Consider the following 24,927-nt stretch of genomic DNA (forward strand, 5'->3'; position numbering starts at 1 on the left):
ACATGAAAGACTAAAAGATGTAGTAGCAAGTTTTCAACCTCATGTGGACTGTGGTGTGCAAATGCATGTAAGCTCTTGGCGCCGGATCGATGAACCTAGCTACCAATGTACCTAGCCGCGATGCAGCCTAGGTTAGAATGAAACTAGCTAGCTACTAGAGCGAAGGGAATCTCATGAGATGTGGCCTTTTTGGCATAGATTTGCAGCTCCGAATCGTAGAAAAGCTCATGGAGTAAAGGTGTGTGCCCAGTCTATAAATTCCTTATCTCCAGCAGCAAGCAGAGATCAGCGTCGTCGTTCGCTCTGTTTCTGTCCACGAACATTTCTCTCAGCGTGTGCAAAGGGACACAGAGATCACATTGAAGAGTATAATTATCATTATCCCAACTGGTACAAAGCTAGCTTGGCAAGTTGAAGACATGGGAGAGACAAATGGGTTGGGATTCCGGGCAATCTTTGCTAATACTAATTACTAGCAAAAAAGGCTCCATAGGTCTCATGGATGGATGTCCTCGTTGCAGCAGTGCTGTGGTGCACCAGTATCTTGATAAGGTCACAAGGAACTTCAGGTAGAAGGAAAAAAAAAGTGATCACGTACTCAGGTAAAACAAGAGATATTCCCTGCGTCTATGATATAAATATCTTCTGCGTCCGTGATGTATGCTATTTACAGCTTGCATCGATCGATACTGCAGAAGACAAGGGTGACCACACCTCTACTTAAATAAAAATCACAATGTTTATGTACAGTTTAAAAAGTGGGTTCAGGTGTGACTTATTTCAAAAGTGTCATCAGTTAATCAGTAGTTCAGTACGATGCTACGTGTGGTCAACGCATGTTGAGAACGGAAGCGCAGGGTGTGGAGATGAGCTTGTATGAACTGAGCGTGAGATCACCATGCAACTGGTAGAAAGCTTGCGCTAATTGAGAGACACCCTAGCTGGAATCCCGGGCGATCTTTGGTACGACTAATATTAGTTGCAGAACATGGCCGATCGATCTCATTGTGTGGATGTGGTCGTTGCAGTAGCAGACTAGCAGTAGTGCTGTGGGTGGAATATCTTGATAAAGTGGTCGATCAGGAATTTTAGGTATAGAAGAAATAAAGTGATCAGGAACTTAGGTAGAACTAGCGAAAATGTTTTCCGCGTCTTGTGATATGTTGGAACATTAATTTCGCTGTTGTGCAGCAGGGGCCAAAGGGTTACATCTATTTAAATATAAGATCAGTGTTTATGTACATGTGAACAGTCAGGGTTCAGTAACTTTAATGGCCTGCTAATGTACTTCCTCCGTTCTACGAAGGTTGTCTGGATTTGTCAAAAATTAAATGTATCTAGATGCTATTTTAGTGTCTAGATACAACCAACAAATCTCAGGTATCCTTCGTGGAACGGAGGGAGTACTAGTGATACTCCTTTCAGCTTCAAAGGATGTGGCTTCTCTGAAGTGCACCATGATCAGTACATCTGGTCATTTCCCTCTGGTTAATCCATGTTAAAGAACATAAGAGCATGTTCTACTGGTGACTAATATGAACTGAGCGTGAGATCATCTTAGGCATAAATAAGGTACTCTACATATCTTTTGCATGTGGGTAGTCGGTGGGACTTGCACGTTTTTCAGAACAAATTCAGCAATCATGCAGACAAATAATGCTAGACCACACACACCTAACCTGGTATTTTCCATTAGAAAACCAGTCTAATCCAATGGGCTGGCTAGTTGTCTCATTATGCGTGACTGTATGGGCAGGCAGCACAAAAGTGAGAGAAAAGCAGTGACACTGATGGCAACATGCTCTCTGTAACCAACAGGGATCGGTGACTCATATTCCCAAGTCCCAAGCCATACAATAGAGCAAAAAGCTACAAGAAGGCGTCCAGGTTCAGTGTACGCGATCCCTGTCATCTCTGCAGGGCATACATCGTTCAAAGTTGAGGGCTAGCTCGGGGATGGCAGGTTTCAAAGCAGGTCAGATTCAGAATTGTGAAGCTGTACTTGGCGGTATATAAGTATCTTTGGAGAAGCATCATTGGGCAGAGGATGGTGACGATGATGATGCGTCAGGAGCTGCTCTTCGTCCTCCTGATGTAGGACAAGGAGAGGCCGTCGTCTTCGTCTCGCCTGGAGTTCCCCCGTTCACTTCTTGGTTCTGGTTTTTGGTGCAGGTAGGGAGGAGGGTTTTGCTGCTGTGGTCTTATCTCCCTTGCGTTTGTTCTTGGTAGGAGGTGGAGATGCGTCTTCCTCTCATCAGGTTGCGTGTTTTTGCAGCTTGATTGTATTTTGTATCTGGATCTGGGCAGATAATAAATCTTTGGCGATTGATTGGGTAGAGACTACTCGTGTTTCCTGGCATCTCTTCTGGTTTTCCCTTCTTTTTGTCGTTAATTGTCATGGTGTCTGTGTGTTTCTGGAGCTCTTGTGATTATGGCCTAGGACCTTCATACCAATGAATCCTTTCCAATGCAGCAACGGTTTATGATCCAAAATATACCATATATTCTGACGCGATCAACGCCTTTGCCTATCAGAATCAGATTACGATAGCCTAATGTAAATTCACACAGCACATTTTGATCCATACCTCTGCTTTCCATCCAATGCATATACTCCATGCGGCAAGTAGCATGTTCTAATGAAGACAGGTAATCATGATCGATGGTTCTAACCTCCAAGGCATGGTATCGCCCATCCTAGCTACGCAAACACCATTGCCACAAGGGGTTTCGCATAGCTTACATGTCCATAACCATATACATAACCTATATAATATATGTAACATATACATCATGAGTCAATGGCGTCATTCTAGCGGACCTCGGTCTTGAACTTGAGGCAGATCCCCATGCTGAAGAGTTCCTGGTAGAGCAGCTTCGAGCCGTAGGGGACAGGAATCTTGACTATGTTCTCCAAAGACTGGCAGAACCCACAGTAGGGGCCTCGGATCTTCTTCCCTCCCTGGACAGGCCTTATGATGACGTTCGCCGCCCGCTCGCATGTCTGGCAGACGTGCATCTCCGAAAAGTCGCTGAGCATAAAGAGCCGCTCGTGTAGGTTGGCAGCCGCGCCATGGGCGAGGAGGCAGTCGCGCTCCATTTCTCCAAACTTGACTCCTCCAAACCTCTTCCTGTCCGCGACGGGTTGCCTCGTGAGGGGATGCACTGGCCCGGTGTTCCGGAATTTCACCTTGTCTTCAGACATGTGTGTCAGCCTCTGGTAGAAGGTAGGACCCATGAAAATCAGTGATTCCGTTCTTGCACCAGTGTGGCCGTTGAGAACGCTTTCAGCTCCCCATCTTTGAAATCCAGCCCTGAAATACAACAAGATGCATCAGCTTTGGACCTTTATGGCGATAACTTGCACTACTTTGTAGTACCATGGAAAAGTGGCTAAAAAATATAATGATCACTCAGAAGATGTTTCCTGCAAAACTATGCAATATGACTTGCAGAGGGCCACATCTTCTCTAGCTACGATACAGATGTCTCAGATATACATGATGATACATAGTAGTAAAGTGAAAGTAGCATAGATATGAGAGCACCTGGTGAGATTGAAAGGAAAAACATATACGGAGTACATGATTTCTTCGTAAGGAACTAATCATGTACAACTACCTTCTATAGATTGCGATGCTAAAGGAGGGGCTATGGCCTATACTGGCCAAAACACCTGTGCTCAACCATTTGGAATCATTAAAGATATCACTCTGTTGTATATATGTTCAACAAGAGGCTGGTTTTGAATTCATTCGGAGAAAATTTTTTTTTTTGAAACGTACTTCGGAGAATTAAGATAGCACTTACTTGTGCAATTGTTCCGAGATAACTTCAACTGATGCTGTTGTGAATGGTGTTGCATATCTAATTTTACCACCAAGAGTGATTCCCTTCCCCAAAGCAGCTTCAAGCAGCTGGCCTGGAGTTTGACGGGTAGGAAAGGCATGCGGATTTATCACAACATCCGGAACTATTCCTTGGCGAGTAAAAGGAAAATTCTCCTGGCATTCTAGAAAACCAGCAACACCTTTCTGTCCATGCATGCTAGAAAATTTATCTCCGACGCAAGGTGCTCGAACCTGAAAAATCATCAGCAACAGAACTTTATGGCCATCTAAAGGAAACACAAGCTCTGGGAATACAAAGACATAGCAAAAAGTACAGGGAAATGGTATAATATATGAGGCCAGTGACCAACTGGATGTCTGGGTATCAGTGTATCACCAAGTTGACCTTGATCTTGTTATATCATATTTAACAGCAAAAAGAAATTTAAGAAAATGGAAAATTGAGACTTGGGCTGCCAGCACAACTGCCTGTTTGTGTCCGTCTAACGCTACCCCCCTCAGGTAATCATTCTCCTTGCCTTCATAAAGTAATGGTATTGCTGATATTGCCTTCAGGTAATCAGTTTGACCACCACCAGCAACTGATACTGCTGGAGACAAATGTGGCTCCACATTAAGTAATGGTAGCTACTCCAATTGTCAGCAGTGACTCGGTGACAATTGAAGAGATAGCACTGGCATTATCTACCAGCGCTGAGCCAAGATCAACCCGCCAAGTTTTCCCTGCATCTCCCCCTCTCCACGCAAAGATAGGCAGATCAACGCACCAGGGTCTCCCTCCATCCGCCACTTCTCTTAGAGGAGGCTAGGCAACCATGTCCAACAATTAGGTGAACTTGAAACTCTAATAGTATGAGCCAACCATGAAAATGCCAAAATGACCACAAGAACCTACGCTCTGAGTTTTTTTTTAAAAAAACATATCTAGTTTTTCAAAAAATCTAAAAAACAACATTAGATGTACCTTTGGAAATAATATGTTGCACTTATGTGAAAATATCAGTTTGTGTATTGTAGAAAAAACAAATGGTGAAAACATGAGGTTGATGCTATATTAGCTTCGCCCTTTTGTTTTGCACAGCACACACCGGACACAAGAAAATCCATCCCTGAACATCTATCACTGGCTTAAATAAGAAAGGGTTAAGAATCAAAAACCTTGCACTAGACAGGCAAACATAGTATAGCATTAGTTCTGACGCTTAAATACTTAATAAGTCCGTTAGCACATAAATTAAGGGTTTGGTGTAATTATGGTGAGTAGAGAACAGAGCGATGCTCTGCTGGTAAGGTGTGCGGGTGTGCATGCCAAACACCAATGTTCAAGTCTCGGACTTCACAGGGCTTTCTTTCTTCTATAAAAGTATGCCGCCAAGGGCTAATCCTGGCTGGTCTCATTTTTTGTAATAATGGTGAGTAATTTCTGTCATGAAATGTCAGTAAAATCTAAAAATTTGTTAGTGACATTGGAATATTTTTAATGGTAGATCTATTAATACCTTCACTTATGTTCCGAACAATATATTGTTTTTGTACATGGAGCGAGTACCGTATTATAGGAAGAACTTTCCCTGAATATAAAGAGTTGTTGGATTGCCTAGCATTCAGCTTAGATCTAATTCAAGCATAATTAGTGCTCTTACCACCCACCATTATGCTTAAGCTAATTCTGAATTATTACTAGAGTAATTACATACTACTCCATGTGTTACGCATGGACATTTAATTATGACAAGACGACTTCACATCAACTATTTCGAATCTTCCATTTCGCTCTTATATGGCAGGAAAATAGGGTAGCCAATTCATGTTTTTCAAAGGTAAAGATAAATATATACAACAATATTCTCTCCAGAGCTAGATGATTACTAAACCCACAAGCAACAATTTGTTAGTTCACTAGATCATGCTATAGTATTAGACACATGAAAGGACAGCAAACCCAATTAAGAAACATTTCAGTTCCAGTTGGTTTCAGCTGGTCAATCTGTAGAGCAGAAGGCAACCATGTAGAGTTCTACTTTCTATAAGATGAATACAATCGCTGGTAAAGTTGATTCCACGTAATGAACTAGAAAATAGTTATTCTTCACTAAAGATTTACCTGTCTTAAAGACACAGCAGCAAAATTCTTCCCCTCATCGTTGGCTGAGAGCAACACTCTCTGGACTATTCCCTTTTCCGTATGCTTCAGTTTAATACTATGGTCTTCACCAGATTCTGACACTTTGCCAATTACAATGTCACCACTCTGGAGACTTGCACCCACGTATGGTAATCCATCGTCATCCAGATTGTCAACTCGCCCTTTCTTGCTTTGCATTTTACCAAAGTTTACCTTTTCCTTCATTTTCAGTCGTTTGATGGGCCCTTTGGTATCTACTTCTGCCTTATAACTCCGGATGAGCTCAGTTCTAAACATACCCCGTTCAAGAGAAGCCCTATTCAAAATCAGTGAGTCCTCTTGGTTGAATCCCTGATGAACGTTGACTGCCACTATTGCATTTTGTCCATTGGAATACTCTGGCCTAGAAAAATCATCTTTTCTTCCAAAAGGATAATTTGATCTTCCAATACAATCAGCTGTAAATGTTTTGAAAAGGGGTTTCTGAGGGTAGAAAAGTTGATGGGAAAGAGTATCAACTCTGGTTCGTGGATTTGTTGTGGAGTATCCAATAGCTTGCTGCGAGTGTTTTTCCGACTGGTACAGCACCCTTCGAGCAAAATTGTGATTTGCAAATGGGATAAGACCACAACTTAATCCCATCAGAAAAGATCCATCCAGCTCACAGTGAGTATAACCAGGATCCTCCTCCTCGCTGGTTGGAAATAGGTGCTTAATTCCCCAGGCACATCTTATATCTTCCTCCTCTTCAACACCAATGAACTCAATTATTTCTTGTTGCAATAGTGTCTGAAAAGAGTAAGGGTGGCCCTTCCGTTTTGTAATTTTATTTAGATTCTCAACCACAAGAAGAGGTCTGAGGATTCGCCCTGCATCAGAAAACACCCGTACTTCTCCAGGAGATTGGTGCTTGTCCCTTTTGATTTCAACCTGATCAGATGAAATGTAAAGCATAAGCAATGCTGCAAATGACATTGTGGTGTCTAATGTTAGCACATGGTATGCAAGGGGAAAGCATATGTAGCAAAAGGTATCTCCATCATCGTCATCAGATTAGGAGGTTGTCAAAAATTATATTACTCAAATAACTAAATTTTGGTAGGACACACAAAAGAAATGCATATTGAAAGTTAGGCAGTACCAAAGAAGATAAAATACAGTGTAGGAGATAGCACCAACAAATTTAAAAGATCAGAATATGATGAACCGAAAGAGATTTTAATCTTGTTGTTAACTGAACCGTGTAAAATGTTGATTCTCCAGAAATAATTAAGTACAAATATATACAAGAAATAAAATCATGATACAAATTCAAAATATTGCATAGTAGATCAGAATATGATGAACTCAGCAGAAAGAGATTTTAATCTTGTTGTTAACTGAACCGTGTAAAATGTTGATTCTCCAGAAATAATTAAGTACAAATATAAACAAGACAGAACATCATGATACAAATTTAAAAGATTGCATAGTAGAAGTAAGGCATGCATTATGGAAACCATTGTTATATTCAAGCAGATCGGATAACGTACAGCGACCCAAGATTTACCAAAAATGAAATTTTGACCTTTCCAAGACTTATGACACGTCATTAGTAACTCTTCTTAAACTAAACATGACATGTATCACTGAACATAGAGACCAAAATGTAGATAAGAACAATGCTTCTAATCTAACCATGAGAGAGAGCAAACCTGTGGATCAACCAGACCGCCGCGTCTCATGCACCGTAAACGCCTGACAAATGAATCTGGATCAGTACAGGATCCTACCCAATCGCCATTGAGGAAGATCTTATCCATTTTAGGAATCTCCTCAACATGAATTTCATCCAGTTTATTCATTCCACAAGAAACAAATCTGTCAATCAATGGCTGTGCCACTTTAGAGCTAACAATAGCAGTCACAGCTAGATTTTTAACAAGTCCACAGTTTTCTCCGTCAGGGGTGGACATAAAACACATCTTTCCCCAGTAGGACGGATTGCTGCAAGGTTTTTTCTTCAGGTTAGTTTACATAAGGGCATATAAAGCATAAAATGGACATGCGAGTGTGCAACACTTGGTCTAAGAAATTACTTACGGATATCTTGCATCACCAACTTTCCCAGCATAAGCAACCTGCAGGCGACTTTTCCTCAAGTCTGACATCGTTTGAAGAGGATTTGTTCTCCTTAGCGTTGCAACAACTCCTGGGCATCTTTCATTTCTTTTGGAGGGATGGCACCAAGCACCAGTAGAAAAGGCACGATTTATACCATTAGTAATAATTGAAGAATCAAGGCAGTGCAGAGGAAATTCCAAATCACGGTCACTATTCAAATCTCTCTGCAAGGCCTTAACCATTAGTCTCTCCGCATGCCTAAGATGTGCCCGAAGTTCTCTTCCAAGCAATTCACCAGGTAGCTCCAACCTCTTGTTCCTGAAGTCATCCTTATTATCACATTTGCGCCTCCCAGTAAAAGCCATTAGAAGGCATTTGACCATGTAACCTAAGAAATATGCTTTATTCCTATTCCCTCTTATACCAGGAAACAGATTTTTGGAAACATAATCATCAAACGACTCTGCTGGAGGAAATTTTTGGCTCTTGACCAAATCATCAACATACTGGCGGGCTTTACTGGACTTACGAAAGCCTTCACACAGTTCATCTGATTCATTAATAGTTGCAGATATCGCGTCCATAACAGAAGCATCAGAGTCTCCCGTGTCTATCATCTCAAATGCTTCCTTGTCAGATGATATGCCTAGAGCAAAAAACATTAGCCAAATAGGCATATTGGCATACAAAAAGGAAATGGAAATGATTTTGGTCCCACTGATATCATTATTCTTTGTAGAATCAATTAGTTTGATATATATTCTTCTTATTTTGATTTCAGACGAATAAGAGACAGTCCAGCAAGGCCGATCAGCAACCCAAATCCTGGTCAAACATTTTTGCTCTTGCGCAATAAATACCTGCAGGATTCAACAATGGAAATATAGTGAGATCCAAGAAGCTTACATATGTTACAAAACTACTTTTGTAGTAGACAATTGCTAAAAAAAACCTCGCTGTGGAAGCCTCCTGCACCGCTTTCGTTCCAAAAAAAAAAAACTAACTTTCCTAACAAGATCATGAACTGGGTCCAGAAGTGTCAAGGTTATCAGCAGAAGCTCATGTCCAGTTAAAACATCATCGGACTAATTTTGAAAAAAAACTTAACTAGTACACGAAATAGACTGGGGTGATGACAATTGCAAAAAGATCTATAACAAGATGTACAAACTAACTAACGGGAACACAATGAGGCTTCCACACAAAGGTAACCACCTCCTAAACAAAGATGCAAGATGACAAGGAGCACAAATGTGCAGAAGTGACACAGGTCTAGGCTGAAACGTAGGTAGGCATGACGGTGTTCCTAAAGTATGGAACAGTATATGCTGGTGATTAACATGATCACTCGTATTGTCATTGTTCTCCGTAACAAAGGATAAGTATTTAGCTAGTTTGATAAAATTCTATGTTGTCTTTTATAATATATAAACTGTAGCTTATTTAGGTTACATCATATTTGACTGACAGCGCTAACACACAAGAGTTCAACAATGGAAGCAGACCAAACACAAAAGAGTTCAACGTATGGAAGCAAACCAACTCACATGATAATCATTTTAAATGGTCTTTTCTGTAGGGTATAATAACTCTTTTGATAGCACTCCGTGTGCAACTGTATATATATAAGAACTATCCTGAAAAATCATGTAGTATTTGGCACTAATGCCTTAAACAGATACGTGGGCTTCTTGTTTTCATTAGATAAGAGCAGGAATATATAAGATTTTTCAATTAAAATATAAGAAAGTCCACAGCTCCATAGTCCATCTCAGTGACAAAAAAAAGTATTTTATTGATAATGCAACACTCTGTGCAGATACATTAATAAAATACATAAAGAGACATCAATAGAATTATACCTTCTCTATTCCCTTGATCAAAAAATATCCACCAGAATCAAAAAGGCAGTCAATTTCCTTACTTCCGTACTCACTTTTCTTATCTTTATGCTCACTTTTCTTATCTTTATGCAACCAGCATAAGTTTGAATTAACCATAACTGGAAGGCGACCAATATGCATAGGTTGATTTTTATCCACAATAAGATCTTTGCTGTGACCAGAAAGATCATTCCCTGCTTTAGCCTTGTCACTTTTCTCCATGGAATAAACCTGTTAACAGTTTAGAACATGTGACTCAGTGAATGTACAAGAACTAAATACGCAAATATGAGCACACCTATATTGATGCCGTAACTTCAAAATACACTATCAGACAACTTAGCACATAGTTCATAAAAGTTAATAAACATATCAACAGAACAGTTGAATAGGATAGCAGGTGTAATGACATCTACAACTGTGTATGTTGCTGAATGCTGACTGCTGAGCTAACATCATGCAGCCATATGATCCTTGACTGCGCCATTTCACGTAGTGTCAATGGACCATTTTGGTATATTGATTAGGGCACCAGTGAAAAAACAACTACCAAATTAAATATAGACAACAACAGCTTCACAAGATAAGTAGATAGACAAAGAACTTCCGTCTTTTTACACGATTAGCTTATGAGAACAGGATTGAAATTATGTGCTGTCACCAGCATTTAAAAACAGGTTATGCCATGCATGTAATAGCACTTTGCAATTTCAAATAAATCTTAAGCATTGATCCTACAGATTGCGTGCATCTGTGCACACTTCGCAAATAGATAACAGAAAAAAAAAGAATATGTAATTAGCATATAAAGAACATGGAAACTGCTGACCTTAATATTCACGTCTACTTCCATTTTGGAAGAATATGTCATATTTTGGAGGCGAGCATGTCTCGGCTTGAGATTGAGGTCACGTGACTTCTTTTCAGACCAAAATACAGGCTTGTCCAGTTTCACTTTCCCAAACTTGATGATGGCATGCCTCCAGCCACCTGGTCCTTTCTTTGAAGGATCATAATCCGGCTCGACGGTTATTTCCTCTAGTGAATCAAAAAGCTCCTGTAGCCCATGCGAGACGAAGTGGTTGTAGGAATTCAACTGATGGCTAATCAGACCAACCTCGTCAAAAAACGACCTTGATGCTTCCTTGCAGAACTTCTCTAGGCTTCCCAAGCTGATGTCAATGGGAACTTCTGGATGTGACGAAGAGTACTTCCCTTTACTCTCATCATCCAGGTCCAGGGATGATTTCCCATTCATATCCGCATCCATAAAAGACTGATCTCTGTCAACACCCATAGAAGACTGCCCGTTCGAATCATCCATGGTATCTGATCTGCTCTCTCCATTGTCATCCAGCATCATAGGTTCCAGCTCAGGCTCAGGGCTACTTGTCCATTGCCCATTGTCCCTTGGTGGATCCTCCATTACACGAGCCAAGGACCCTAATACCCTGTCAAGTATCGCGATTCGCAACACCAATCATACAAAAACACCAGATTAGAAACTGATAATTTCAATATAAAAATGCCTTGTATAATGCAGCATTAACTACTAGAAACCGAATAATCAAAATGACTAGCCATAAATAGCGATACACGTAGTACGTGTACACATGCACGTTTACGTCATTACCTCGAAAAGGTAAATACGTGAATCTCCGCAGGACAATAAATGAAGCATATGGCCTTTTTTAGATGAATGAAGCATGTGGCTTACACTGCACTAAAAGTAACCAAAGATATCTAGTAACGGATTGCGCAAATAAAAAGAAAGCCCACCCTAACTTAATTCAGCACCACTACATGAGCAGTAAAAGACAACACCCGACACCCTAACCCCAACCAGATCACACTGGACACCTTAACTTCACATTCTCAAAACAACTCAATACAGTCCCCACACCACCATATATGCAGCACAATGATCTCAATTTCATGAGCACAAAATCAATACAGCTGCATATATATAACAGATGGGAAGATCTAACAAGGGAACAAGGAGGACATGCATATCCATGTACATGTCATTTTCACAAAAAGGTAAATACCTCAATCTCAGCAGAACAATAAATGAAACATATGGCCTATTTTAGATGAGTTGAAGCATATGGCTTACACTGACTAAAAATAGCACAGAACATCTAGTATCAGATTGCGCAACCCTACCCTAACTTACTTGGAGCCACTACATGAGCAGAAAACGACGATCCGCGCCATCCTAATATCAAACACGTCACAGTGGACACCCTAGCTCACACTCATCACGGTTCACGAGCTGAGGGCATCGGAAGCCGCCGAACCTTTTGGCAGAACAACTCAAAACAGCATCTCCCCGCCCGAAAATTAAATCGATGCGGCCGGATGATCTCGATTATACCAACCAGTAAGTACAAATCAATACGCCCACCTATATAGCAGATAGGAAGATCTAACAGGGGACGTTTACTCGAAACCCCCATAAACAAAACAAAAAAAGAACTGATTTTACAGCTCCACCGCGAACAAATCCACGGCAAACTGGACGCGTTGGAGAGGAACTAATTTCCGGATCGGACTGCTCGCGGTAAAAGGTGAAGACTAGAACGGAAGGGGAAAATGCTGTGTTTCTAGAAGAGGTAACTGTTGGCTGGAACAGGGGCTGCCAACGGAAGGGAAAGGGGGGCGTCGGCGGTGCGCCGCCACGAGAGGGGTATACCTTCGGCGGCGGCGGACGGGCGGGGCGATGCGGACGAGGGGGAACCCTAGGTCGCCTGGGGGAGGTGGATTTCCGGCGCCGGATGATCTCCGGCTCAGACTCCTACTCCGCTCCCGAGGGTGTGGGTGTGGGCGCAGGGGAGGGGCTCAGGGTGGCGGAAACAGGGGTGGGAGGGTTTAAATGGGAGTGTGGTGCGGCGGCGTGGGAGTGTGGTTTCTGAGGGGAGTGAGGGCAGCCGTCCGCGGTGGCCTGGAGGGCAAATCTGACGGCTGAGAGTGCCGTTTCCCCTGGGTCAATGGAGGAGACGGGGTTCTTCTGCGGGGTCAAGCCGTGACTGTAATTCATCTCAACAAAACAAAACAAAAAAAAGCCGTGACTGTAATTTGCGGATGGGTAACGGTCACAAGCGGCAATAGGTGGTGTCACTTTAGACAAGTCTACTCCGAGGAGCAAGGCCATCATCATCTCGGTCGATCCACTTCCAACATCAAATAGTATGTCGGTTTTAGAGCATCTGCAGCCGCGTCCCCCAAAACGTCCCCCAAAGGGATTTGGGGCGCGCCGGACAGAAAATGCGTTCCAGCCGCGTCCCCCAAAGCCCTTTTTTGTCCGGCGCGCCCCTATACGGTGTCCGGCGCCCCGAGCCCGTCCCCGTCCCACAGGGGACGCACCGGGGACGCCGGACACAACGAAAGCGAGGCGGGAGTGGCGGGGCCGACCCGTCGGCGGCACAATTAATTTAAACCTAACCGTCGCCTACCTCGCGACGGAAGTTATTGGCGCGCAGCGACGGTGCAGCTCCCGCAGAGGGCGCGGCCGACGCGTCCCGTCGCGCCTAGCTCCGCGTGCCGGCGTTAATGAGCGCCACCGCTCCTCCGCCTCCCTCCGGCCTATAAAAGGGGCGCCTCTCATCGTCCCTCTCACACACAAACCCTAGCGCCTCTCTCCCAAACCCTAGCCGCCACCATCTCCCAACAAGACTCGACGCTATGTCTGGTAGAGGCGGAGGCCGACCTCGCGGCCGCGGCCGTGGTCGTGGTCGTGGTCGTGGTCGTGGCCGCGGCATAGCTGAACGCTCGCCGTCGCCTCCCACGCCGTCGTCTTCATCGTCGGAGATGGACGTGGAGCCGGACGTCCTGTTCGAGTTCGTCCACGTCCTCAAGGGCGACCCGCGCGGCATCCGGAGGCTGCCGGACTCCTTCGCCGAGTACGTCGGCGGCGTACGCCCGCGCACGATGCATCTGCGGGAGCATTCGTGCGGCTACCGCCGGTGGATCGTCAAGGCGATCTACGACGCGCGCGGCAAGATGTACCTCAACATCGGCCGGGAGAAGTTCGCGCGCCACCACAGCCTCGAGCCGGCTTCATCCTCGTGTTCTCCTACTTCAGCAATAGGGACATGAGCGTCAAGGTCTTCGACGAGAGGCGCTGCCTCCGGGACTACCACGGCGACAGGGACTCCCACGACGACAGGCACCGACGAGGAGGACGACCGAGTGTTGTTTCTTCGCAGCGAATACGTGCACGGAGGTTTCACGCTCGTTCGCCTCATCGGTAGAACCAACAAGGGCACCATCCTCCCGCTGGATTTTCCGAGTTTAGGTGACTGGGTGTGCCCTCGAGTGTTCTTTCTTAGCGACGAACACAGGAAACCTTCGATGCACGGCCTAGTTAGGTTTAGTTTCTTTGCAATATTTTATATTTGTGTCCACCATGGTTCAAACTATGTATTAGTTTGTGGAAAACCATGTTCCAAACTATGTCTTCGTGTAAACCACGTTCCCAATTATGTATTAGTTTGTGGAAATTGAAATAAAAATGCCAAGAAAAATTATTTTAAATGTTTGGGGGCGGCGTTTGGGGGACGCGGCTGGGGAGCGACGTCCCCCAAACGCGGCACGAACGAAACACGTCCCCCAAACGCTCGATCCGGCGCGGTTTGGGGGACGGTTTGGGGGACGCGACTGGAGATGCTCTTAACCTGTTTAGGTTGGACCACAGACACGAACTCGGCCGTGCCCCCACCTTTGTCTGTTTTGGTCGGGGCAGCCTAGCTAGAGAGACGGTGCAAAAACAATTTCCACCGACCGTCATTGACTTTGTTGTGATTAATGTTGTCGCCAGCTTTCCAAGTTGCACGCCGTTTCCCACGCGTCGGCCTTGGGTTTCCCGCTCGCTGCCCAGTCATTTCCCGCTCTGACCGTGGCTATAAGAGGATGTCATCGGAGGAGAAAGGGCAACCCTAAACAACCCACGAACATCCAAGGCTGACCACAACGCTACCTGGGCAAGGATCAACGCAATGCGTGTGAGAGCTACCCCGATGACGATGACATTGCAGTGATCGCCATCTGGGAGGCATTCGAGGCAGATGAAACAGCCACGTATGCCGCCGTGACCGATGAGTAACATGTTTTGCTCGAGTCGTTCCACACTGCCCAAAGCGATGAGGTGGCTCAGCAACTCATGGTTGTCGACCGACAAGCTGCCACGGACATGAGGGTGGCAAGGCGTAGTGCCACCCTTGAAGGAGTTATGGCCTAGAGGTAATAATAAAGTATTCATTATTATGACTCCAAGTTTTGTGATTGAGTTTATTCCAATATGCTATAAATGCTATGTGTCTTGAATATGACATTCAAAGGAAAACTCATGATCATGTGTATAAGAACGAACAAACAAGTGTTCTTATTCCCGCCTCTCGGACTAGCTCATCTGCTGTTTGATGATCATGTTTTCCTAATCATGAGTATTGCTAATACTGACAACAGTGGGAGTAGATTGTTGAGAAGAACAATAGTAGTGAACCGACCCAGTTTTTCTCAGATATACTATGAGACGTTATTCCTTGGTTATAGTAATATCCATGTGTAATCTTATGAAACGAATTCTTGGACCATGAGATCTAAGAAAGGCATGTATTGGTTACCATCAGGAGACTACCATAAAAGTAGGGGAATCTCGGTATTACAATGTGACCCAATCATCTGGCCAGACATTTTGTAATGCAAATTACAAGGACATCAGACTATAATACGAGAAAGAGAATGAAACCGAATCGAGGTTAACAGTATAGTGATCAAGAGTTAAATCACGAGGATACCAAAGTCTCACCTCGGGTATTCATGATATCGTGAAACAATGGGATTGATACAATAAGATATAACATAAGGTTAACTAGCAACGAGGGGCGCGGCGGCACGCCGCGCTAACCATGGAAATGATGTTTGAGTTATTTAGGATCATATTTTATCTTGTGTGCAAATAGTGGAGTTACACAAATATAGTGTAGATGATTTATAGAATTTGAATCGGTTAGAGATAATAAAAGCATGACAACAAGTGGCCTAGAATAAGATTAGAAAAAAGGCGGGGTGTGTAATTTTAGATGCATGTAGCAGTGTAGAAGCATGGATTTTGCATTGTATGTTAATGTTTTGTGTATGGAATAATATGAAAAAATATCGATCGGTAGCAGAGTGAAAGAGAATAATGAAGAAGTTTAGATAAAGTTTCGATGGAAATAGCAAGTATCTTATGATGTGTTGATAGTTATCATTTTTTATTATGCTTTTGTGTGTTTATTTTTCTTGGATTGAGGTTTTGTAAAATGCAAGTCTTTTTTTAATAGGAGCGACGGATTGAAAGTGGTAGCGAGATGTGTTGTTTTTTGTAGTGGATGGTGATTACGTGTTTTGTGTAATTAGTAGTGCCTGGAGCTGCATGGCTGGTTGTGTGGTTGTTGGTGGTATGTTGCATGGAGAGTGGTGTTGTTTGGCTGTTTTTGGCAGATTGGGTGCTTTGATTCAGTGGTGATCACGTGAATAGCTCCTTGTTTGTTTGCACCTGGTTTGGAAGGCTGTATGTTGAGGCTGTGTATAGCTGCTTTGTTAAAGTGAGTAGGGTGTGTAGGTTGTGTCATTTGAGGAGCTGGTGGATTTTATGGTTGGCCGATTGTGGTGGATGGGTAGCAGTGCTCATGCGTCGGCGGGGTATGGTCTTTTATGATGTCTGAAGGCAGTAAGTTGGCATGATGTGCTTGATTCAGTCCGTTGGCAGGACGTGCAATTATTTCGTACCAGAAACGGTGATGTTGATTCAGTTATGTGCAGTGATACCGCTGTAGGTGAGCTGTGGTTGTAGTTTTGTGTGTGTTCTCAGTAGGATTAAGAAGTGGGCTGGGGTGACGGTAGTTTGGGTGTCCTATATAATGGGTCGACCTACACTTGTGTTTTCATTGGCAAGCAGTGTAGACTGTTTTGTTCATCACATCTCTTTGCTCCTCTGTGTTTTAGTTGTCAACTGAGGCGACGATGGCTGGTCCTCTCATTGAGTTCTTGGCTCCTCCTCCCTTTGCTGGCGGCAGCATGCTTCAATTCTGGATTAGAGGGGGGAACATTTCTCTAGAAGATGCCACTCGTATTTTTTTGGAGGCATATTTTGATCATCACCGCCTTTTTAAAGTCAAGAGGGGTGTTGGAAACTGTGTTTTTGGGCATCTCTAGAATAGTGGCGATGCATTCGATTTGCATGGCAGCGCTGGTTGGGTGGGAAACACTATTGTCTGCTGTGCGAAGGTATGGTTATTTCGCTTGGTTAGTTGGGTGTATGTTGTGTACTGTTGTGTTTGATGGAGAGGTTTTAGCTTCAGGTAGTGTGTGCTGTTGTATCAGGTGAATGTGATGTTGGTTTGTAATCGGTGTGTGGTGTATGAAATAAAATCGATTCGTGTTTGTTTTATTTTCTAGGCTATATATTAGAGGTTGAAAATTGGCAGGTATTTTTCAAAAGAAGTGAGAATAATTGTAGGCATAAGAGGAGATGAGGGTCTCGTTTTATTTGTTCTGTTGTAGTATAGGTGTAAAAAAAGATGACATGTGAAAATAAATACATTGGGGCGGGTTATGACGAGGCATAGAGTATGGGTACAACATTATGTTCGGAATGGAAGTGAGTAAGAGTGGAAACTAAAATTATTTTAGAACGAAGTTCCTTTTATTTTTTGGCAATGGTTTTTGTTAGCACAAATAGTTTTAATTCTGGGAAGTTGAATGTGCATGACGGTGTAAAAATAATTTCATCCGAATGATAGTGTATATCATGCGTTGGTTGAAGTTTCTGCTTCAGATTGCTTGTGTAGCTGAATGTGAAGGATAATCAAAGCAAGAAATAGTAGATGAGACAACATGCGTCGAGCGAAAATAAAAGAAACTATAAGAATCTGGTGCAAGGAAAAAAATAGTTCAATGATTTGTGAAGTTTGTCTTTACAAAGCTAAAATATTAAGACATATACACTATTACGCAGACTCGGAAATATTAATTATGTCTTATAGTGAGTAAACTAAATGTCAACTTTTAGAATATAAGGTACTGTGGTTTTTACATTAATTCAAATAATTTTTTGTATTATGGGAAACTGGCATGTTAAATTTTACTTTTAGAACTAAGACGTATGGGTTTATGAGAAATGAGTAGGTTAAATTCCACTTTACATTTGTGAAGAGATGGTGTTTTTATAGTATGTAAGTTATATTATTAGAGTATAACGTGTTGGATAATTAATTGGTTAAATTGGTGCAGATAAAACATTAGGTAGCTATAACTGGTCAGACGGGTGTATTACGAATGAAATGAAATGGAACCTTGTTTTTTTAATCTATTATTTGGTGCTAGATAAGAAAATAGCATGTACAGGGAAGAAGAAATAATGGCAACTGCATGCGGTAGGAAAGGTACACTGTTTATTTTATTCCGATCTAAAAAGCTTGTGGAGAAAGATACATTGAGAGATGCTACAATGACATGCGCAACGAAGTTGCAGCATTATTTTGGAGAGGGAACTATGTAAGCAGAAAATTATAACTTATGTTGCGACGAAGTTGCTCCTATTCTTGGTCGATGGTCTTTGTTAGCACAGATACTTGTAGTTCTGGGCAGCGGAAGGACTCATCATGTGAAACCTGTGTTAAATCGGTGATGTGGTTTGGGATCACTTTGATTCGGATGGTAGCTGGTATTCTGTTGCTTCGGGAACACCATGCGGAACACTCGTAGAGGGTAAGAGTTTTCCCAACACTTGTGTAGTTGTTGCCTGTTGCGGTGAAATGTTCATCCACGTATGCAAATGGGCTCATGGTGTACTCGATGACCGGTGGAGTGTTGAGGTTGCATGGCATTCCTTTTATTTTGAGGTGAACTTTTTCTGAAATTGTCTCCGGGGTAGAGCCATAAGATGGTGTCCACTGTGTCAAGTATAGCCCACCTCGGTTTATCCAGTAGCATAGATGAGCCTCCAGAAGAGCGTAAAGAGAGGTTGTTGTTTGGGGCTGGTCGAAGTACACGAGGTACGTGCCTTCTTTTAGTAGCTTGATTCTGAATCGAGGTTGCATGTACATGCGGAGGTAGTCACATAGGTTGCCCATAACTGAGAAGTGGTTGTCTGGCTCAGTGTATATGACAACTGCTGATGAATATTTTTCGATGGCAGATACATCGTGAAGGTTGGGAGATATATAGTAGTCGTGAGGATACACGATATGGGATGTGTTTGCAACTGGTTCACTGTCGTATTCGTATCTCTCTATTATGCATGCAGGTATTCTGATTTATCGATGTAAACTCTAAATGTGTCTAAGAGCAAAGAAGTTGTTGGATATTTGGCTGGTTGATCCTACATTAGCTGGTGTTTTGATTACAATATTGTCTGGTATGTGGAGGAGTCGCTGTGCGCGTACCAGACATGTGAATCCAGATGGATCCTGGTGTGTTCTTGTTTCGAAGCCAATGTACTCTACTGCAGAATATGGAGCCAGCTGTTGCTCCGCAATTGCTGGTGTCCACATGTGTAGGGGCATTTCTCGGAGGGTAATGTAGACTCGTTGGTCCACATTGCATGTTCTGAAGTGGACCAAGGATTCACTCTGGATAAACTGGTATGGGCAGCCATGGATGTTTAGTGTTGTGTTTTCTCTGGATAGTTCTATGGCTTGGAGGGCTTCTCTGTGGTGTGCGAAGGAAACCATTATTCCTTCGTTTGTGCTTGTGTGTGTACCTGCATGCCTCTGCGGATGTTGAGTTTGTCTGCTGGCTGCGCAACAACATCATTTGTGGCTATAGTTTGGAGTAAAGAGAGTGGTCTAATTATGTATGCACAATGTAGTGGTGCGCATTGCCTTGAGTTTTGTTGGATGTTGCCGAAGAAAATGTCTTTGACGCGTGGCCGTGATGCCATTGTACCTGCCATATTTTTGTACGGAGAAAATGTTACGATAAAAAGAAAGTGGGAAATATGTTCGTGAGAGATAGTTTTTGTGAGGGCAGACCTTTGGATGACCGGCGGCTTCAGTTGGTGTTTTCTTGCAGGTTTATATGTGTGGAGGCAGTGGTGAAGTGTGTTCTTTAGTTTAGATTGCATGGGCTTTTATACACGGATTTGTGATCGTTGTGGTTCTAGCATGTCTCACGCGTGTCACTGCATTTCTGTGACGTGTAATGGAGCTGTTGTCGTTTGAAGGTTGTATAAGGTGTGAGAGTCGGTGTTTATTGAGGTGCGTGCCTCTTGATGTCAAGGCAGTGTGTATGGCATGCATATAGTATGCAGATGGTCTGCTGATCTATGAGATGCATGCAGGTGATGAATGGCTATTTTAAGTTGTTGTTTGTGTTGGTCTTGTTAGGTGTTGCGACTGCATTTGATTAGTGATGGCTTGTGTGTGAGAGAAAAGAGCGTGAGATAATTTTTTTGTTAAATAATATTCATAGGCAGCTCCCTGAGGTCGCATGGATAATGGGATGAAGTTTGTGTGTGGACCTGTAGTTGCATGAGCGAGCTGTAAGTTTGTGTGTACGACTGCAGTAATTCATTTTTTTATTGTGCCACTGGTGTGGTGTGTAAATGTCATATAACACAGTGCTAAATAATATAACAATAATGTTATGCACTGATATTCTTCTATTACAAATACCGGCACATGTTTTCATGTGTGCTAAATCCATGTTGCTGAATCTGTGCTCTCGTCTATGTGGTCTCGAATGGAATGATGGAGCATTTATTTGTTTAGGATAGTTAGTGGTGCGTGGCATGCATATGCTGTCAGCTGTAGCTTGTTGTTTTCTGCCATGCATGCAACAGTACATGGCTAGGTGATATGTTGACATGGCTTAGCTACGTTGTTGTTTTAGTTTTGCTGTTTGTGTGTATTTGATCAATGTTGCTTTTTGTAAGACTGAAGTTATTGTGTGTCGTCTTGGTTGCATCTGTGTAGTACATGTGTCATTGCATGTATGCGACGTGTTATTTTTTGGAGGCCAGTTTGCAATGGCTGATGAGTTTGGATGGGTGTTGCTTATGGGTGTGTGCCACTCTGTTTGATGCTATCTGGTGGTACCATTTTATGTGAGTCAGCGGTGGGTGGGAAGTGAGTGTTTACTTTGGTGATGCTGCGTGGACTGTTGAGTATTTTTCTGATTAGTGAGACGAATAAGACTGGAAGGTTTGTGTAAAGGAGAAGTTATTTTGTGGAGAAGGAACGATGGTTTTTTAGGCGATGACATAAGTCTGTGGCGACAGAATGGTTGTCAGTATTTTTTCTGTGTCATAAGTTTTACTTAAAAAATTGTGTAGCATCCATTTATCTTGGAGTATCCATTTTATTCGAAGGGAAAAAAAAGTTTTTCCGTTAAATTAGATTTGTTGAATGCTAACATTTTATGTGGAAGCCAATTGTGCCTGTTGCAGCGGCTTGTTTTGTGTACTTTGTAGAGTAGGTATACTCCTTTAATTTTGTATGTAGCAATCACTACGGGAACCAGTCAAGGTGCCGACGGCCGGCGGCCGTCGGCACAGCTTGCTTTGCCTTCGGCACAGGCTTGTGCCGACGGCAGCCGTCGGCACCTTGCCGTCGGCACAATAACGCCTCAGCATGATCAAAGTTGCCGTCGGCACTCGGTCGGCCGTCGAGCACAAAGATCTCGTGCCTGTGCCGACGGCAAAGCCGTCGGCATAGAAATAACGCCGTTTGGTAATTCTGGCTCTAATTTTTTCAAAAAAAAAACTTAAAAAAATTTCAAATTATTTTTTTCATATTTTTTTATCCCAATTTTTTTAATCTCTCACATACACCATTTTAACTCTAACTACACTTAATATTAGGTCAAATTTCCCGGTCAGTCACCCATCCTCACACTACTCCACCCCTAGCACGCTTAACTTCTTGGTTCCATTTAGACTAGATTCCATGAAAGAAATGACACCTTGTTGACAATAATACCATATCAATACTATTAACCCTTATTACTTGATGTTGCACATCATTATTTTTTGAATTCCAAACAATTACCTACATAAACTACAAGAATAAGTATATTAATCTTGAATTCAAATGGACAATAAAATGATTTTTTTTCTTTTTTATTTAATATGGAATAATTAATATCTTTAAATCTGTAAATCAAAATTTGACAAATAATATGTCTAAATCGATTAGAAAAATGAGAGGAATCCAAATATGACATCTATATCATATTTTGAATCTAAAAATATTTTTTCCAAAAAATCTTGAGCATTAGATCATGTACCAGTATTTCAAATCTGGCCGGCCTCCTACCGATTCTAGCAGAATTTGTCTTTTTCATGAGGGGTGGACGAAAGGTTTCAGATACACCGGTTGAGAAATTTTGCATCTTAGTTGGTCTAGTATTTTTTAAGAATGTGTTGGTACCAATGTCAATCTTTAATTTGGTGGTTGCTTCACAAAACACCCCGTTTTCGGCACCTCAAAAATGGAAAATGTTTTTTTCGTGCGATAAAATGGAAAACTTCCTCCTGCAATATTGTAAGACATCCCAAGATGCACATGTGTGCACAATATGGGCACATTATCACAAACTATGCCGCGATTCTATCCATAACATGGTCGTTTGACCTAAATGTCATGAAACCTCGAACATGATAGCTCATTTTGTGAAGGATTTTTTGTGATGTTCGCAATTTTCCAACTTTAATATTTTTCCTTGCAACTATGACACATAATATGACATCACGCGAAGGTTTCACATTGTTTGGATCGTTTTCGATTTTTTTATGCCCGTTTCAAACTATATTCAAAAAGGCGGGCAAGAAGATCCTTTGCCCGGGCCTGAGGCTCGCCAAACTTGCACTGGATCTCTGATGAAATAGCATGTTGTGAATCTAAAAATGATTTTTACAAAAAATCTTGAGCAATATATCATGTACCCGTAGTTCAAATCTGGTCGGCCTCCTATCGATTCTAGCAGAATTTGTCTTTTTCATGAGGGGTGGACAGAAAGGTTTCAGATACACCGGTTGAGAAATTTTGCATCTTAGTTGGTCTAGTATTTTTTTTAAATGTGTTGGTACCAATGTCAATCTTTAATTTGGTGGTTGCTTCACAAAACACCCCGTTTTCGGCACCTCAAAAATGGAAAATGGTTTTTTCGTGCGATAAAATGGAAAACTTCCTCCTGCAATATCGTAAGACATCCCAAGATGCACATGTGTGCCCAATATGGGCACATTATCACAAACTATGCCGCGATTCTATCCATAACATGGTCGTTTGATCTAAATGTCATGAAACCTCGAACATGATAGCTCATTTTGTGAAGGATTTTTTGTGATGTTCGCAATTTTCCAACTTTAATATTTTTCCTTGCAACTATGACACATAATATGACACCACGCGAAGGTTTCACATTGTTTGGATCGTTTTCGATTTTTTTATGCCCGTTTCAAACTATATTCAAAACGGCGGGCAAGAAGATCCTTTGCCCGGGCTCGAGGCTCGCCAAACTTGCACTCGGATCTCCGATGAAATAGCATGTTGTGAATCTAAAAATGATTTTTACAAAAAATCTTGAGCAATATATCATGTACCCGTAGTTCAAATCGGTCGGCCTCCTTTCGATTCTAGCAGAATTTGTCTTTTTCATGAGGGGTGGACGTAAAGGTTTCTGATACACCGGTTGAGAAATTTTGCATCTTAGTTGGTCTAGTATTTTTTAAAAATGTGTTGGTACCAATGTCAATCTTTAATTTGGTGGTTGCTTCACAAAACACCCCATTTTCGGCACCTCAAAAATGGAAAATGGTTTTTTCGTGCGATAAAATGGAAAACTTCCTCCTGCAATATCGTAAAACATCCCAAGATGCACATGTGTGCATAATATGAGCATATTATCACAAACTATGCCGCGATTCTATCCATAACATGGTCGTTTGACCTAAATGTCATGAAACCTCGAACATGATAGCTCATTTTGTGAAGGATTTTTTGTGATGTTCGCAATTTTCCAACTTTAATATTCTTCCTTGCAACTATGACACATAATATGACACCATGCGAAGGTTTCACATTGTTTGGATCGTTTTCGAATATTTTATGCCCGTTTCAAACTATATTCAAAACGGTGGGCATGAAGATCTTTTTCATTTTAAATATTTCAAGTTTGATATTTTTCCAAGATAGAACTTATTTTTCTAAAAATTTTGATATATTATTTGTATTTTTCTGAATTATAATGATTTAGTTATGATTTTTTTAAGAGTAATGTCGTAAAATGGAAAATAGCTATGCCGACGGCTTTGCCGTCGGCACAGGGCTGAAATATATGCCGACGGCTTTGCCGTCGGCACAAGCCTGACGCTGTTAGCTCGCCGTCACGGCGGAGAGGCTATGCTGTAACGGCCCAGGATAGCACCCCTAATAGTTTTTTTTGCTTGTTCTTTCTTTTCTGCATCATCATGTCATCATGCATCATATCATCCATGATTTTATTAAATAAAATTATTTTATAAACCATAAACTATTTTTATTTTACCAGGTTAGATAATAAAACCCTCATCTCTCCTTTCATTTAACCAAACCCTAAAAACCAACACCTTCAAACAAATAAAATTATTATTTTAATTATTTTGCTTTCTCCCTCTCTCTCTCATCTTTATTTGAATTCAAAGTTGCTTTGAATTTAAATCTTGCTTCAAACCAGTTTTCAAAAATAAATAAAGAAAATGGTTTTAAAAGAAAATCCCTAACTCTCCCTGGGCTCTCTCCTCCCTCTGGCCCATTCTCTTTCTGGCCCGGTACCTCTTCACGACGAGCCGATGTTCCTTACGTCGCTATCCCCTTCCTCACACGCACATGGCGTGCTCGCTTTTCTCCACCACAACACCGTGCTCCACCTGCTCCCTCCCCTCCTTTTTAATCCCCATCCAAGATCCCCACCGAACCCTAGCCTTCCTCCTCTTCCA

General features: G+C 42.2%; 1 protein-coding gene across 2 annotated transcripts; it reads right to left on the reverse strand.

Annotated features, from left to right (window-relative positions):
- Positions 1–2,473: 2,473 nt before the first annotated feature.
- Positions 2,474–12,713, reverse strand: LOC124677465 (DNA-directed RNA polymerases IV and V subunit 2-like). 2 transcript variants are annotated; one of them, XM_047213452.1, is made up of 9 exons: positions 12,658–12,713; positions 10,792–11,413; positions 9,942–10,193; positions 8,798–8,939; positions 8,059–8,725; positions 7,671–7,962; positions 5,956–6,906; positions 3,811–4,082; positions 2,474–3,314 (listed from the first exon to the last, which is right to left on the reverse strand). In XM_047213452.1, exons 2-9 carry the CDS (start codon positions 11,386–11,388, stop codon positions 2,813–2,815), a joined length of 3,675 nt encoding a protein of 1,224 aa, XP_047069408.1. In that variant the 5' UTR covers positions 11,389–11,413; positions 12,658–12,713; the 3' UTR covers positions 2,474–2,812. The 2 variants fall into 2 exon arrangements, with proteins under 2 accessions (XP_047069408.1, XP_047069407.1); XM_047213451.1 differs by having other exon boundaries at positions 2,475–3,314; positions 8,059–8,939.
- Positions 12,714–24,927: the final 12,214 nt, after the last annotated feature.

Source organism: Lolium rigidum, chromosome 7, assembly GCF_022539505.1.
Source record: "Lolium rigidum isolate FL_2022 chromosome 7, APGP_CSIRO_Lrig_0.1, whole genome shotgun sequence".
In the NCBI taxonomy this organism is placed as follows: Eukaryota; Viridiplantae; Streptophyta; class Magnoliopsida; order Poales; family Poaceae; genus Lolium; species Lolium rigidum.

Excerpts from the sequence above, each read along its gene's own strand:
- LOC124677465 (XM_047213451.1), bottom strand. The coding sequence starts at position 11,388 with ATGGAGGATCCACCAAGGGACAATGGGCAATGGACAAGTAGCCCTGAG. Across the intron at positions 10,194-10,791 it reads AAGTAGACGTGAATATTAAG|GTTTATTCCATGGAGAAAAG; the intron begins GTCAGCAGTTTC and ends AACTGTTAACAG. Across the intron at positions 4,083-5,955 it reads CTGCTGTGTCTTTAAGACAG|GTTCGAGCACCTTGCGTCGG; the intron begins GTAAATCTTTAG and ends ATGATTTTTCAG.